This window comes from Hemitrygon akajei, chromosome 9 (genome assembly GCF_048418815.1).
Source record: "Hemitrygon akajei chromosome 9, sHemAka1.3, whole genome shotgun sequence".
In the NCBI taxonomy this organism is placed as follows: Eukaryota; Metazoa; Chordata; class Chondrichthyes; order Myliobatiformes; family Dasyatidae; genus Hemitrygon; species Hemitrygon akajei.
Genome location: NC_133132.1, coordinates 132365736 through 132380876, shown reverse-complemented (window position 1 = coordinate 132380876; position 15141 = coordinate 132365736). Strand labels below are relative to the sequence as shown.

Genomic DNA, 15141 nt, shown 5'->3' with positions numbered 1-15141 from the left:
GCAGTCACTTTTCTTTAACTGGTTCAACTTTGTTCTGACCTATTGACCGGGGCCAAAGAATCAGAAACTGGATGCCTTGTCTCATCAGTTCAATGACCACGAAAGCAAGGAGCAGCCTACCACCATTTTGTCCCAAGCTAAGGTGATAGCACAAATTTGTTCGGGAATTGATGCACTTGTTTGCAAGGCCCAGGCACAAAGGGAGATTCCCAAAAATGGTCCTCTGGGTCATCTGTTCATCCCATGTTCCATCAGGTGTCAGGTACTTCATTGGGGACATGCATCTAGGAAGACCACCCACCCAGGGATTGCCAGGATCCTTGAGCGCATTAATAAAGATACTAATGGCCTGAAATGGCTAAAGAGGTCCAACAATACGTGCAGGCATGCGAGGACTTTGTCACGAGCCTCTGCCTTTCAAGAGGAAGACCGTCATCATGGTAATTGTAAGTTGTTTTTGAAGGCCTGAAAATTCATTGCATTATCTGAATTATATGCTTTTCTAAATAGCTCTGAATTATTATAACAAAGACATGTTTGCCCATACTGTTCTGGAAGGCCATTCCACCACCCACATTTACTGAACAATTTCACATATTACATATTAGAGTGATCATATAAAATTATAACCAAACATGGTGTAACTCCCTGATTAACAAAAACAGTGGGTCCTGCTGGTAGAATGTTTTGGTTTTTGCTAAAGATAAGAAGCCCTGCTGTTCAACTTAGGAATGTTGTGGAGAGAGCAGGATGAAGAGAGGTTTATGACAGATGGTAATCAGGTTCGTGGCCTTTTTGGTGGGAGTTGCAGAGCGGGTCAGAAGGGAAGATGCTGCAGAATGTCGTGGGAAGGAGAGTTCGAGCCAGTTTGTTCGAGAGTACCAGCCACAATCCAAACTTCTCTTGAAGACCATCTTGATATGTGGTGGAGAATATATTGATTGGCTAAATCACAATCTGGTATGGAAACACCAATATCCTTGAATGGAAAATTCTATAAAAAGTAGTGGATATGATCCAGTCCATCTTGGTAAAAGCCTCCCACCATTGACCATTTGCGCAGGAAAGCAACATCCATCATCATGGATCCCTAACACCCAAGTTATTGATTATTAGATTTATTGAGTATGCCTGCATGAAAATGAATCTCAGGGATGTATAAAGTAACATATAAGCACTTTGTTAATAAATTTACTTTGAATTACTGTCAAGCAAATTCTTATAAAGGATATTGGAGTACTATTAAAAGGGAAATCATGAGGGTACAAAAGAGGATGTGAGATATCTTTGGCAGATATGATAAAGGAAAATCCTAAGAAATTGCATTAAGAGCAAAAGGATAACTAAGGAGATAAAAGGTCCTCTTAAGGTTCAATGTGATTGTCTACGTGTGGAGTTATGGAAGACGAGTGAGGCCTTGAATGAATGTATTTTATCTGTCTTTACTGTGCAGAATGTCATGGAAGTAAGAGAATTTAGGAAAGCTAATACTAATGTCCTGCACTTTACAAAAGAGGGGATGAAAACAGTTAGTAAATCTGTGGGTCCAGACGCTGTATCCTAGGGCATTGTGGGAGGCCAGAAAAGAAATTACTGGGGCACTGGGAGAGATATTTATATCATGAAGCACTGAAAGACTGGAAGGTGGCTAATATTGTGCTTTTATTTAAGTAGGGCTATAAGGACAAGCAAGGAACTGCTGGCTAATGAACCTAATATCAGTGGTGGAAAAGTTACTAGTGAGTAGTCTGAGATAGGATCTACTCTGTTTGGAATGGTGAGGATTGATTAGGGATTGTTTTGTGCAATTTAATTGCATTTCTCAAATTTGAACTTTTTGATAAGGTGACTAAGAAGATTCACATGGGCAGGGCAGTAGACTTCGTCAACAGGAGATTTAGAAAGGCCAGTGACAAGGTACCGCTTGTCAGGTTGTTCTGAAGGTTTAGGTCACATCGAATCAAAGGTGAGCTAAGCAATTGGATACAAAATTGGCTTGGTGAAAGGAATCAGAGGGTGCTAATGGAAGATTATTAAGATTGGAGGCCTGTGATCAATGGTATGCTGCAGGGATTGGTGCTGGGTCTTCAGCTACTTGTCCTATCTATTACTGATTTGGATGAGAATATTGATGACATGATTAGTAAGTTTACAGGTGACAACAAAATTGCGTGGTATAATGGTTAGTAGAAAAGGTTATTTAAGATTACAGCGGGATTCAGATCAAGCATGAAAGCGTGCCAGGGAACAGCAGGTAAAATTTAACTTGGACAAGTGTGATGTGATGCATTTTGGAGTCTATCCAGAACAGGACTTTTGCAGTAAGTGGCAGAGCTCTAGAATGTGTCGTAGAACAGTGAGACTTAAGGGTACAAATTCATAGTTCCCTGAAAAAGTTAACATGGGTAAGCAGGGTGGTGAAGAAGGCATTTATCAGCCACTTGTTCAAGCATATTATTTCAATGCAGAAAAATCTTCCTCTCCTGTCCCAATTTAAAGAGAAGCCCAGTTTTGGTCAAAATTACTTTTTTTGGGTAGCCTAAATAGTTCAAGAAATAAGTTTACTTACATTTTTGTTAATATGAAATAATCTATTAAAATCTGTTATTTAAGAATTTTGCATTTATTCTCATTTGAAAACTGAAATAATAAATGATTCCTTGGTTTTCATTCACAAGAATGGTACATTTTACATGTTAAATGATTTGGTTTATAATAACTTTAAATATTCAGATGCATTTTAAAATTTTGGTTCACTCTTCTTTGTTTTTCTTTCTTCCAGCAGCATTTTATTTTTCTGATACTCCTCCATAATTAGTTCCCATGCTTGAAAAGTATCTTTTTGTAGCATGTGCTGTCCCTTGATAAAAGTTGTGTTTAGCCAATTCATTGTTCCTTTATTCAGGTGGGGAATCTCATCATATGATTTCTATTTCAGATGCCGAGGAACATTGATTACAAGCTCTCCAGGTTGCGTTTTCACAGTCATTCCAGTGAATATTTCTTTGGATATTAAATCTAGGAACTTAAACAGTTCTTGAGCAAACTTGCTGCAGATTTCAAAAAATGAATCAACTGCTCTTTGTGCATTAACAATGAATGATTCATAGAATTCATCAAGGTTGAGAAAAACTCTATCTATTCTGCTCTTAATTGTCCGTCGATAGGCACCAGCCTGCTTTCTTGCGTCTGCAAATGCTGCCTTTAAATTTCCTTTAACTCTCTCAAAATATCCAACAACTATTTGCCCATCTTCTTGAAGCTCTGACTGCACAATTTTATAATATTCATTAAAAGTATTAATGGAATTATTAATGCCAAAATTTGCTTCTTTCTTCAGAATAATAACATTTTCCTCGATTAATTTTGGACTTGCTTCTACATAATCTGCAACTTCTCTCAACTTTTGAACTAACATGTCATTAAATTCTTTAAGCCTGTCTGTCCATCCAGACAAGACATCAAAATATCTGTTTCCGGTCGGAATATTTGCAAGAGCCTCTTGCAACACATTGTGGCACATTTCAATCAGTTTTAGAAGATAATGTTTCAAACTACCTGAATACTCATTCAACTGTTCTGCATACACTGAATTCATACCATCATTGTACCACTTGTGAATTTTAGATTTCACAGCTTCAAAATTAGTATTATCTGTATCTTTCAAATTTGAAACAATTTTTTCACCAAAACTCTGCATATTTTCTTTTAGGGAATAAAGATTCTTTTCAAAACTAAAATTTTTCATTCCTTCTAAAGCTTCAAGCAGCTTTGTTTGAACTTTCTGGAGAAATACTCCCAACTGGTGAATTATTGCTGTACTATTAATGACTGTGTTCTTGCCAGATATTTTTAGCTCAATTTCCCCAAAGTAATTAACTGCTTTTATGAGACATTGTTCCAGTTTCTGAAAGAGTCTTTGAATGTTCATTGGTGTCTCATTTATGAAGTTCTTATATAGTTCTTCAGCTTTATAAAGTTTATCACTTCCAGGAATATTAAATCTGTTTTGTTTTAGAAAATTATATGCTGCCTCGATTGATTCTGTAATTTTATGTTGATACTCTCGTGTCAAATTGGAAATGGCATCCAACAATGTGGTGATCATTTTGTTATAATCTTCGTTTGTTATTTTTAATGCTGCTCTCTTGGATAATTTCTTTACTTTCACTTTCATGCTTTGATAGCTTGATTCGATATTATCAACTGCAGACTGCAAGCTATCATCAGTTTCTCTGATGACATTGACTGTTTTTGTGTAGGCTTCATTGACATTCTGCTTCAGTAACTCCTTTACTTTTGGAAGAACAGCATTTATCGGAATTCCAAGATGTTGATTGTGATACTTGTTTGCGTAGTCGTAGACAGCTCCAGTCATTTTGGGTATGCTCTTCTTTATGCCTTCTACGAAATCTGTGGTTACAATATCTTTCCATTTGAAGGTCAGTTGAAGATTTTCCGTATTCTCCAGTGAGACTTGACTTTCCAAAATAACTATTTCAGCAGTTGGCTGTCAAATAAAAGAATAATTGCATTGCATATGAGAATTATTATGCAAATGTAGCAATTTAGAAATAAGTTGTCTAAGCAATTCAGTAGTTAATCTGAGCATTCACAATTTAACATTGTGCTTGCAAGGACCACTAAAGGAAGCATTATTTGTGGCTAGCCAGATACTGGTAGCTTCAATAACTTTAGCCATTATTTTTCATATGCATGAATAAGATACGTACTTTGTTTTGGAAATATAACTTTCCATACAAAACTCCTGGTGCTCCCTTGTCAATTTTCATTCCAAGCAGTCCTGTAGATGGAGTGAAGACTGATGAAGAAATTCCATTACTATCTCCAGACCAATGGAAGGTAAGGTCTGTGAAAGTTGGACTGGCGATGCTTATGTCACATTGTGTAATTATCCTGATAAAGAAAATAAAAGAAATGGGTGGTCATTTACCCAAGAAAAGAAATGCCATTTTCTTTAGGTACAATCATTCATTTTGAAAGGGACTGAACCCGAAACATTAACTTTTTCTCTTACCACAGATGCTACCTGATCTGCTGTGAGTTTCTGAGCAACACACACAAAATGTTGGAAGAACTCAGCAGGCCAGGCAGCATCTAGGAAAAGAGTACAGTCGACGTTTCAGGCTGAAACTCTTTGACAGGACTGGAGAAAACAAAGCTGAGGAGTAGATTTAAAAGGTGGGAGAGTGGAGAGACAAACACAAGGTGATAGGTGAAACCTGAAGGGGGAGGGATGAAGTAAAGAGCTGGGAAGTAAATTGGTGAAAGTGAAAGAAGGCCATGCAAGAAAGAGTAAAAAGGGGGGACGATCACAAGAGGGAGGTGGTGGGTGGGCAAAGAGATAAGGTGAGAAAGGGAAAAGGGGATGGGAAATGGTGTGGGTCATTACCAGAAGTTTGAGAAATTGATGTTCATGCCATCTGGTTGGAGGCTAACTAGACAGAATATAAGGTGTTGTTCCTCCAACCTAAGTGTGGCCTCATCACAATAGTGGAGGAGGCCATGGATGGACATATCAGAATGGGAATGGGAAGTGGAATTAAAATCGGTGGCCACTGGGAGATCCTGCTTTTTCTGGTGGATAGAGCGTGGGTACTTGGCAAAGTTGTCTCCCAACCTACATTGGGTCTTACTGATATACAGGAGGCCACACCAGGAGCACAGGATGCTGTATATGACCCCAACAGATTCACAGGTGAAGTGTCACCTCATGTGGAAGGGGTGTTTAGGGCCCTGAATGGCAGTGAGGGAGGTGTAGCACTTGTTCCGCTTGCAAGGATAAGTGCCAGTAGGGAGATCAGTGGGGAGGGATGAATGGACAAGGGAGTTGTGTAGAGAGTGATCCCTGGGGAAGGCAGAAAGTGATGGTGGGCGGGAGGGAAAGACGTGCTTGGTGGTGTTGGATATGGCAGAAGTTTCGGAAAGTTATGTGCTGGACGTGGAGGCTAATGGAATAGTAGGCGAGGACAAGAGGAACCCTATCCCTAGGGTGGGGTAAGAACGTGAAATGGAAGAGGTGCAGTTGAGGGCACCATTGATGGTGGAGGAAGGGTAGCCCCTTTCTTTGAAAAAGGAGAACATCTCCTTCGTTTTAGAATGAAAAGCTTCATCCTGAGAGCAGATGCGGTGGACGTGGATGAATTGAAAGAAGGGGATGGCATTTTTACAAATAACAGGGTGGGAAGAGGTATAGTCCAGGTAGATGTGAGAGTCTGTGGGTTTATAATAGATATCAGTGGATACGCTACCTCTGGAGATAGTGACAGTGAGATAGAGAAAGAGAAGGGAGGTGTCAGAAATGGACCAGGTAAATTTGAGGGCAGGGTGGAAGTTGGAGAAAAGTGGATCAAGTCAACAATTTCAGCATGGGTGCAGGAAGCAGCACCAATGCATTCATTGATGTAGCACAGGAAAAGTGCAGGACGGTCACCAGTGTAGGCTTCCACAGAGCTGACAAACAGACAGGCATAGCTGAGTCCCATGCAAGTACCCATGACTACAGCTTTTGTTTGAAGGAGGTGTGAGGAGCCAAAGGAAGTAGCCTCCAACCTGATAGCATGAACATCGGTTTCTCAAACACCTGGTAATGCATCCCACACCCACTTCACCTTCACCATTTCCCATCCCCTTCCCTCTCTCACTTTATCTCTTTGTCTGCCTACTGCCTGGTGCTCCTCCCCCCTTTTCCACCTTCCACAGCCTTCTGTCTCTTTCACCAGTTTATTTCCTGAATCTTCACTTCATTCCCCCCCTTCAAGTTTCATCTATTACACTTGGGTTTCTCCCCTCCCTCCACCTTGAAATCTACTCCTCAGCTTTTTTTCTCCAGTCTTGCCCAAGGATTTCAGCTCAAAATGTTGACTGTATTCTTTCCCTAGATGCTGCCTGGCCTGCTGAGTTCCTCCAGCATTTTGTGTGTGTTGCTTGGATTTCCAGCATCTGCAGATTTTCTTTTGTTTGTGGTAGGAGTTTCCAGTGTTTTCTGATTTTACTTCAAGTTTCTTTCATCCAAAGATTAAAAAAAATATTACTGCTTTTCTGCTTAAGCTAGAGGACCTAGAGTAAATCTGTGTCTTTGCTACCTGAGCTGTAATTAAGCACAACAGAACAGGTTTGCAAAATCTAAAAGGTTTTTTATTCTTTTTGAATTTAATATTATTATGAAATTATTATTAATCATCTGAATTCTGTCAAGGTGTAGAATGTAGAAGAAGCATTGAATAATATCACAGTTGATTATTTTTTATTTCACTGTTCTAATACTACACCCTGCCCTAATCTACATCCTCCATCCCTTATCCTAACCTTATATCCTTTTTCACAGCACTAACCCCTTAATTTCCTTAACATCGAAAATTGTTATCAATCTCTATAATATATCTAGCAACTGAGACTCCACAGCCCAAAATCTACTCTGCTAAACTAATGCAAAACTGTGATGTTCAATTAACCACAATAAATCACGGGACATTAATTAAACTATGTAGTTTTGACTAGTGTTGTTGGAGATTCAGTGACCTAAGCAAGTGGGAATAACATTCTGAATGTAGTGACAAAGCTTTGTGTCAACAGATATCAAACACTACAGGATATCCAGCCTGTTCTTTTTTAAATTGCTGGGTTAATTGTTAATGGTGCCCTGCTCCCCATTACGTCCCAGAACTCTGATGGTGTGGTGCAGTGACAGTTATACTACTGAATATTAAGAATTAACGGTGAGACTCTTTTAGTGATTGTCATTGTCTAACACAAATTTAAATGCTACTATGACAGAATTTTCCTCGATCTTCTTGAGAAATTGAATTGGACATTATGAAATTCTTAATAAATATTCCCACCTCTGAATGTAAGATTAGCCGTTCATGCCTGCTCTTCCATTTTCAGTAAGATCGCTACTGATTCTTCACATTAGTACACCATTCCTGAACTGACCTCATATTATTTGATTGTTTTGATGTTAAAAAAAGTATTCTCAGTCTCTATCTTGAATCTACTCAGCAACTCAAACTTCACAGTTATAGAAACATAGAAGCAAAGAAAACGTACAGGCCCTTCAGCCCACAAAGCTGTGCCAAACATGTCCTTACCTTAGAAATTACCTAGGGTTACCTATAACCCTCTGTTTTTCTGAGCTCCATGTACCTGTCCAGGAGTCTCTTAAAAGACCTTATTGTATCTGCCTCCACCACCGTCACCGGCAGCCCATTCCATGCACTCCCCACTCTCTGCGTTATAAAAAAACTTACCCCTAACATCTCCTCTGTACCTACTTCTAAGCACCTTAAAACTATGCCCTCTCGTGCTAGCCATTTCAGCCCTGGGAAAAAGCCTCTGACTATCCACATGACCAATGCCTCTCATTATCTTGTACACCTCTATCAGGTCACCTCTCATCCTCTGTCGCTCCAAGGAAAACAGTATGAATTCACTCAACCTATTCTCTCCAATACAAGCAACATCCTTGTAAACCTCCCCTGCACCCTTTCTATGGTTTCCACATCCTTCCTATAGTGAGGCGACCAGAACTGAGCACAGTACTCCAAGTGGGGTCTGACCAGGGTCCTATATAGCTGCAACATTAGGCTTTACAATTCTACCGCCAGGACTTAAGAACTTTTTAAAAGCTATTATTAATGCTTTTTGAGATGGTGATTTAGATGCATATCATATTTTTTTACTGAGTTAAGTATTGTATGTAATTAGTTTTGCTACAACAAGTGTATGGGACATTGGAAAAAATTTGAATTTCCCCATGGGGATGAATAAAGTATCTATCTATCTATCATCTCCCATGATTGATGAAGGCCAATGCACCATCTGCTTTCTTAACCACAGAGTCAATCTGCGCAGCAGCTTTGAGTATCCTATGGAGTCAGACCTCAAGATCCCTCTGATCCTCCACACTGCTAACAGTTTACCATTAATACTATAGTCTGCTATAATATTTGACCTACCAATATGAACCACTTCACACTTATTTGGGGTGAACTCCATCTGCCACTTCTCAGCCCAGTTTTGCAACCTAGCAATGTCCCACTGTAACTTCTGACAGCCCTCCACACTATCCACAACACCTCCAACCTTTGTGTCATCAGAAAACTGTCTTCTTATCTGCTCCTCGATGTCCCTGTTACTATTGGGTAGTCTATAAAAAACACCCAGTAGAGTTATTGACCCCTTCCTGTTCCTAACTTCCACCCACAGAGACTCCGTAGATAATCCTACCACGACTTCCTCTTTTTCTGCAGACATGACTATCTCTGATCAACAGTGCCACGCCTCCACCTCTTTTGCCTCCCTCCCTGTCCTTTCTGAAACATCTAAAGTGCACTTGAAATAACCATTCCTGCCCTTGAGCCATTCAAGTCTCTGTAATGGCCACAACATCATAGTTCCAAGTACTGATCCACACTCTAAGCTCATCTGCTTTGTTCATAATACTCCTTGCATTAAAATAGACACATCTCAAACCATCGGTCTGAGCACATCTCTTCTCTATCACTGCCTATCCTCCCTCCTATACTGTCTCCAAGCTTTCTCTATTTGTGAGCCATCTGCCTCTTCCTCCATCTCTTCAGTTTGCTTCCCATTCCCCAACAATCCTAGTTTAAACTCTCCCCAATAGCCTTAGCAAAACTCCCCACCAGGATATTGGTCCCCCTGGGATTCAAGTGTAACCCGTCCTTTTTGTACAGGTCACTCCTGCCCCAAAAGAGGTCCCAATGATCCAGAAATCTGAATCCCTGCCCCCGTTCCAATCTCTCAGCCACGCAATTATCCTCCACCTCACTCTATTCCTATACTCACTGTCACGTGGCACAGGCAGTAATCCCGAGATGGCTATCTTTGAGGTCCTGCTTCTTAACTTTCTTCCTAACTCCTTGTAGTCTGTTTTTAGGACCTCCTCCCTTTTCCTCCCTATGTAATTGGTACCAATATGTACCATGACTTCTGGCTGTTTGTTCTCCTTCCCACTTCAGGATATTGTGGATGTGATCAGAAACATCCGGGATCCTGGCACCTGGGAGGCAAACTACCATCCATACTTCTTTCCTGCGTCCACAGAATCGCTTGTCTGACCTCCTCACTATAGAGTCCCCATCACTGTTGCCATCCTCTTCCTTTCCCTACCCTTCTGAGCCACAGGGCCGGACTCTGTGCCAGAAGTGCGGCCACTGTTGCTTCCCCCAGGTAGGCTGTCCCCTCAACAATACTCAAGCAGGAGTACTATTGTCAAGGGGTACAGCCACAGGGGTGCTCTCCAGCCTCTGACTCCTGCCCTTCCTTCTCCTGACTGTTACCCATTTATCTGTTTCCCTAGGCCCCGGTGTGACTACCTGCCTATAGTTCCTATCTCTCACTTCCTCACTTTCTCTGACCAGATGAAGGTTATCAAGCTGCATCTCCAGTTCTCTAACATGGTCCCTGAGGAGCTGCAGCTTGTCGCACCTGCCATTGATGTGGCCATCCGGGAGGCTGGGAGTCTCCAGGACTTCCCACATCCGACACCGAGCACAGAACACCGACCTCACGCACATACTTCCTACATACTACCTACACAGATAACCTACCTCGCCTCGACCTGTTATCACCAAAGCCCTGTTGAGCCAAAGCCTTCCTACTCTGTCTCCCTCTACTCCGATGCCCACTCTAAAAAGCTGTCTCCTTTTAAACTCTTCTCATTGTTCTCACTGGCTGATGTCCATGCGCTTGATCAGTCATGCCCCGATCAAACCACTGAAGAAATAACCTGCCTGACTTGCTGAGTTCCTCCAACAGTTTTGGTGCGATGCTCTACATTTCCAATGTAAGCAGTTTGTGACTGCTTATTCCCCTCCATGGATGCTACCTAACTAGCTGAGTTCCTTCAACATTTTGTGAGTGTTGCTCCTTTCATTATAAATTTACGAGGACTTATAAATTACTGGCTGAATATAATTTTTATAATCTCAGTTCTGTATAGCAAATAAGGCAGTAACTCATGGTTCTAGAAAATCCCCACCAGGAGAAACATTAAGTCTGATCTACCATGTCAAGCCCCTTACAAATTCTGTCAGTTTCATTGAAGTAATATCTCATTTCTTCTGGAAAGTAATAGCCCAGTTGCTTAATATTTCCTTTATGAAAATCTCGTTGATTCATGAATTGACCTGATTTTCTTTCATTGTAGTCCTTATATTGCAGTCCTGCAGCATGTAACAATAAGATCACAAGATATAGGAGCAGACTTAGGTTATTAGGCACATTGAATCTGCTCCACCATTTCATCATGGCTGATCCAATTTTTCTCTTAGCCTCAATCTCCTGCCTTCTCCCTGTATCCCTTCATGTCCTGACCAATCAAGAATCTATCAACCTGTGCCTTAAATATATATAAAGATGTGGCCTCCACAGCTGCCCGTGGCAAAGAATTCCACAGATTCACCACTCTCTGTCTGAAGAAATTCATCCTTATCTCCATTCTAAAAGGACACCCGTCTATTCTGAGGCTGTGTTCTCTGCTCTTAGACTCTGCCCACCATAAGAAACATCCTCTCCACATCCACCCTGGGCCTCTATTCACTAGAATTCAGAAGAATGAGGTCACTTCTCATTCTTCTGAATTCTAGTGAATACAGGCCTAGAGCTATCAAATGCTCTTCATATGACAAGCTATTCAACCCTGGAATCATTTTGGTGAACGTCCTTTGTACCCTTTCTAGTTTTAGCATGTCCTTTCTCAGGTAAGGGGCCTATAAATACTCACAATACTCCAAGGGAGGCCTCACCAGTGCTTAATAAAGTCTCAACATTATATCTTTGCTTTTGTATTCTAGTCACGGAGGATGTCACTGTGATGAAAACCATCACTGCACATGGTAATCAAAAGCCATGGATGACAACAGAAGTGCGTTCACTACGGAAGGCCCGTGACACAGCCTACAGATCGGGGGACAGGAGTGCGCTTCGCTCAGCCAGGTCTGCAATTTCACTAGGGATCAGGAAAGCGAAAAGGGCCTACATGGGCAAAATACATGGACACTTCTGTGACACAAGTGACACCAGACAGATATGGCAGGGAATTAAAGCTCTGACAGACTACAAGATCAGGCAGAAAACTGATGACAGCGACGCCTCTCTTCCTAACAGGCTTAACAAATTCTTTGCACTCTTCGAAGCATCAAACACCACAGCAAGGGGGAGAGCCAGTCCCTTCTTACCATCTAACCAGCCGGCTCCAATCATTGATTCAGAGCAAACATGGAGGACCCCTTGCCAGGGTTAACCCACAAAAAGCGGGAGGTCCCGACAACATCCCTGGACGTGTGCTCAAAGAATGTGCTGATGTATTAGCAGATGTCCTGACAGACATTTTCAACATCTCCCTTAGTCAAGCCATTGTCCCCAGATGCCTCAAAACCTCCACAATCATCCCTGTAGTAAAGAAATCAGTTGTAGCCTGTCTGAATGATTACCGTCCGGTTGCCCTGACCCCCATAGTGATGAAATGTTTTGAACGGCTTGTCAAGCCTCATATCACAGCCAGCCTCCCCTCATCGCTGGATCCTCTACAGTTTGCTTATCGTCCAAATCACTCTATGGAGGACGCAATATCCACCACACTGCACACAGTTCTCTCTCACTTGGACAACAAAGACACTTATGCCAGAATCCTGTACATTGATTTCAGTTCAGCATTCAATACCATCATCCCTCAGAGACTAGTGGAGAAACTGTTGCAGCTTGGCCTTAACACTGTCATGTGTCGCTGGATTCTGGATTTCTTGACAGAGAGACCACAATCAGTCCATGTTGGCAGCAACATCTCTGACTCCATCACACTGAGCACTGGATCCCCACAAGGCTGTGTGCTTAGCCCATTGCTGTTTACACTGCTAACACATGACTGTGCAGCCAAATTCAAGGAGAACCTGATCATTAAATTTGCTAATGATTCCACAGTGGTGGGGCTCATCAGCAAAAATATTGAAACAATTTACACGGAGGAGGTCAAAAACCCGGAGAGCTGGTGCAGTGACAACAACTTGATGCTTAATGTCACCAAAACCAAGGAGATGATCGTCGATTTCAGATGGTCTCAGCCTGAGCACACACCCCTCAGCATTAGCGGCTCCACAGTGGAGAGAGTGGAAAACATCAAGTTCCTTGGGGTGCAGATCTCGGACAATTTCACCTGGTCCAGGAACACCACTGGGATTGTGAAACGGGCCCAGCAGAGATTGCACTTTCTGAGGAAGCTTAAACAAGCATCACTCCCCACTAACATCTTAACTACATTCTACAGAGGCGTGGTTGAGAGTGTGCTGACCTTTTGCATCACAACCTGGTACTCCAGCTGCAGTGCTGCCGACAAAAAAGCCTTGCAGAGGGTGGTTAGGGGAGCAGAGAAGGTTATTGGGGTCTCCCTACCTTCTGTCCAAGACCTCTTTCAGAGTCGATGCCTCCAGAAGACACGGTACATCATTAAAGACCCCTCACACCCTCTCCATGAACTGTTTGTTCTTCTGCCATCAGGTAAACGTTACAGGAGCATCAAAACTAAAACCACAAGGCTACTAAACAGCTTCCTTCCACAGGCAGTCAGACTGCTAAATAGCTGCTCTACCTGTCTCTGCTTTGGACACTTTTAACTTGCACTGGACACTTATAACTTGTTTTTAACTGACATGTGGCTGTTGTGCTTTACTATTTATTGTTATGTTTATTACTTATGTTGCGTTTATTATGTTATGACTGCACTGCTCCTGGGAAATGCTGTTTCATTCTGTCCTGCAGAGCTGATGTACGGTTAGAATGACAATAAAGTTTTTGAATCTTGAATCTTGAATCTAATCCTCTTGAACTATAATGAATACAAGACCAGGGCCATCAAATACTCTTCATATTACAAGCAATTCAGTCTTGGAATCATTTTTGTGAACTTCATTTGAAGCCTCTCCTGTATCAGCATATCCTTTCTAAGATAAGGAGCCAAACACTGTTCAATATACTCCAAGTGAGACCTCACCAGTGCTTTGTAAAGTCTCAACATTACATCCTTGCTCTTATACTCTAATCCTCTTAAAATGAATGCTAACATTGCATTTGCCTTCCTCACCAACGGCTCAACATGAAATTTAACCTTTAGGGAATCTTGCATAAGGACTCCGAAGTCCTTTCGTGCCTCGTTTTTTTTTGTAATTTCTCTTCATGTAGAAAATACTCAGCACTTTTATTTCCTCTACTAAAGTGCATGAACATATGACCATACACTTCCCGACACTGTATTCCATCTGCCACTTCTTTGCCCATTCTCCTAATCTGTCTGCCCTTCTGTAGCCTCTCTACTTCCTCAAATCTACCTACCCCTCCACCTATCTTCATATTGTCTGCAAACCTTTCAACAAGCCATCAATTCAATCATCCAAATCATTGACATATAGTGTACAATAAAGCAGTCCCAACACAGAATGCTGTGGAACACTACTAGTCATCAGTAGCCAACCAGAAAAGGTTCTCTTTATTCCCACTCTTTGCTGCCTGCCATCAGCCACTGCTTTATCCATGCTAGAATCTTTCTTGTAATACCATGGGTTCTGATGCACCATCAATAACTCTCGGAGACGGGAGGCAAACGATAGGCTTTTATTAGCTTCAAAAGTGACCACAACATCTTGGAGACTGAGGGAGGAGCAGCGCCTCCAATTGCCTTTATACAGGGGTCTGTGGGAGGAGCCACAGGAGCTGTCAGCAGAGGGGCATGTCCAGACAGGTATACACATAGTTTACCACAGGTTCATAGCTTGTTAATAGCTTAATGTGTGGCACCTTGTCAAAGGCCTTCTGAAAATTCAAGTACACAACATCAACTGATTTCCCTTTGTCTATCTTTGTTATTTCTTCAAAACGTTTCAACAGATTTGTCAGGTAAGATTTTCCCTTGAGGAAACCATGCTGACTATGGCCTATTTTATTATGTGCCTCCAAGTACCCTGAAACTTCATCCTTAATAATAGACTCCAACCACTGAAGTCAGATCAGCTGGCCAATCATTTCCTTTCTTCTGCCTCACTCCCTTCTTGAAGATTGGAGTGATATTTGCAATTTTCCAGTGTTCTGGAACCATTCTAGAATCTA

General features: G+C 41.6%; 1 protein-coding gene across 2 annotated transcripts in view; it reads right to left on the bottom strand.

The window, feature by feature from the left end:
* Nucleotides 1–2604: 2604 nt before the first annotated feature.
* Nucleotides 2605–15141, bottom strand: part of apoba (apolipoprotein Ba) — a 68929-nt gene continuing 56392 nt past the window's right edge. For both annotated transcript variants that reach the window (XM_073056983.1, XM_073056984.1), the window contains exons 28-29: nucleotides 4734–4917; nucleotides 2605–4510 (exon numbers count right to left, since the gene is read on the bottom strand). In XM_073056983.1, the coding sequence (XP_072913084.1) occupies nucleotides 2930–4510; nucleotides 4734–4917 (1765 nt within the window). In that variant the 3' untranslated portion in view covers nucleotides 2605–2929. The remainder of the gene's footprint in view (nucleotides 4511–4733; nucleotides 4918–15141) is intronic.